We start from the raw sequence: 2,200 nt of genomic DNA, 5'->3' as shown, positions 1-2,200 counted from the left end.
CCTGGACTGACAAAACTTCCCTCATATGTTCCACTTTTTTTTATCATCCCTTGGAGCTCATGTACCCACGTCGGCTCTACTATACTGTGGATCATGTTGACCACTCCTTGGAGGGATGCCTCTAGGTCGTCTAAACCACTTGGCTCAGTCGGTGCGTGGTGTGCGGCCCTGACGCCCCCATCGATGTAATGGTCCAAGTGACCGGCGGTGACTAACTCCTCCAAGTGTTGCTTTAGAGGCAAGCAGTCCTCCATCCGATGCCCTCACTCCCTATGAAACGTGCAGCGGTACCACGAGTTGAAGCCGTTTTGCGCATCGCCTAACTTAGCGGGAAACTGGACGTAAACCTCGTCGTGGATTTCACTAAGTGTGCGGTAGATTGGAATCTTAAAAACCGTGGTGATGCCCGTCCAAGCGTTCAAATTTCTGTTTGCCTCTACTGCCTCATCGTGGGGATAATTTGTTTGGTCGTTGCGGCGACGTTTACCCCGGTTCCTACGATCCAAACCGCGGTCTGATTCCCTTACGCGATCATGTAGACGGTTTGTCTCCTGTCCGACCGCGTGGACTTTTCCAGCCACCCTCTTGTCCGTTGCCACCTTATTTGTCTTCGCGGTGGACGCCATCGCATCGTCCTCTACACGGATGTGCTGATTGATATGCTGTATCAACAGCTCCATGGAAGTCGGTTGGTTCATCGTGAGCGAGTCCCTCAATCTATGTCCGACCAGGAGACCGCGCTTATATTGGGTGATTGCCAGGTTGGTCGGGCAATCTAGGATCTCGTTGAATGTTTCCCAATACCTGGCGTTGTATGCTTTGAGAGAGTCGCGTGACTCCATCTTGACGCTTAGGAGGTGGTTAACTTCCTTTGGCGTTTTAGTGTTGGTTTTGAATCGAGTCACGAACGCTTCGACCAACTGCTGCCACTTTTCGAATGCTTTCCTCCGGAAGTCTCTCAAACCATTTCAAGCCCAACTCGCCCAAACTTGACGGGAAAATAAGGAACATGAGAGCATCATTATGCCTATATCCAGCCATAACCTGCCGAAAGTGGCTTACATGCATGTACGAATCAGTTTTTCCATCATAAAGCGTAAATTTGGGCTGGTGAAAGCCCGCTGGGAGCGGTGTGGCCTCTATCTCAAGGGAGAAGAGGGTGGCGCTCAGCTTTGCTAAATCTTTGTCCAAAGGAACAGGCACGACTGAGCGGGGAGGCAGCATTATGAATTATTCACTGGCGCGACATCCGTAGGATACCTGATGGAGCGCTGGCACCCTTTGAACCTCCAATCGGTGCACTCGTTCTTTCAAGATATCCCTCAAGTTCTTTGAACGGGCAGAGTAGGAATATCTCGATGTCGTCGGCAGACGTGAGAGACGGTAACTACTATCTTGTGCGCAAGACTTCTCTGGAGGCGAGTCTAAGTCTCCAACCCCATAGCTTTTGGTGATGAAAAGGGACGGCATGTGTCGCTAGCTCTGGCTGCCTGAGCGGCGGGGTTGGGTGCGCTCACTATGGTCACCCACTCCAGTAACACCCTTCCCTTTGACTTGTCGTTTGAGAGTTTCCATCTCTGCAGCCATTCTCTGGATGACGGCGTCTTGGTCCCTCAACTTGTGCTCCAGGTGTTGAGCGTGTGACCCTCTTCACCGTCGGTGTCTGTCTAGACTCTGCGAGTGACCAATGCTCCTGGCGCGCTTATCTCGTGCATCTCTGGGAAGTCCTCCTGGTGAGGTCTCCAGGCCCGCCATGTTCGGAATGGTGGGAAGTCCGTCTCTCCGTCGGACTGACTCTGGGGTAATACCGTCGATGGCAGACAGTGGTACTTCATCGTTGTTTGCCATGGAAGGTGATCCGATGAGCTTGGAGGGCAAGGTTGTGTCTGCTTCAGCTTCCCCCAGACAGCGTCAATTGTACGGGGGCCAAATATCTGTAACCTTCCGTACTCGTCGCGTCCAAGCTACGCCTTCCTCTGATCGACCTGTGAACACAACGAAAGTGAGCTACCTGGCGGTGCGTTGCCAGAAAACCCCTCCGACGGTCAAGTCAGCACGCACTCAGAGAGGGATGACCCTGTGTTTGTGTTTCTCTCACCATAAGATGTTCCATGCCCAGCATGGGAGGCGCAGTCACGCTTATATACCTTCTGCGCGTGCCTTTGAGTCCATTCGCCTTTTGACGTGTGGACCTGCTCTC

The 2,200-nt window shown here is 52.6% G+C and overlaps 1 protein-coding gene across 1 annotated transcript; it reads right to left on the bottom strand.

The window, feature by feature from the left end:
• Nucleotides 1-263: 263 nt before the first annotated feature.
• Nucleotides 264-842, bottom strand: LOC145799275 (uncharacterized). Its single transcript, XM_082888823.1, has one exon. It carries the CDS (start codon nt 840-842, stop codon nt 264-266), a length of 579 nt encoding a protein of 192 aa, XP_082744949.1.
• Nucleotides 843-2,200: the final 1,358 nt, after the last annotated feature.

The sequence above is a fragment of the Camellia sinensis genome, chromosome 9 (assembly GCF_055761805.1).
Source record: "Camellia sinensis isolate YWXY chromosome 9, ASM5576180v1, whole genome shotgun sequence".
NCBI classification, from domain to species: domain Eukaryota; kingdom Viridiplantae; phylum Streptophyta; class Magnoliopsida; order Ericales; family Theaceae; genus Camellia; species Camellia sinensis.
The sequence above is the reverse complement of the archived record's forward strand: the minus strand, read 5'-3'. Positions and strand labels throughout refer to the sequence as shown.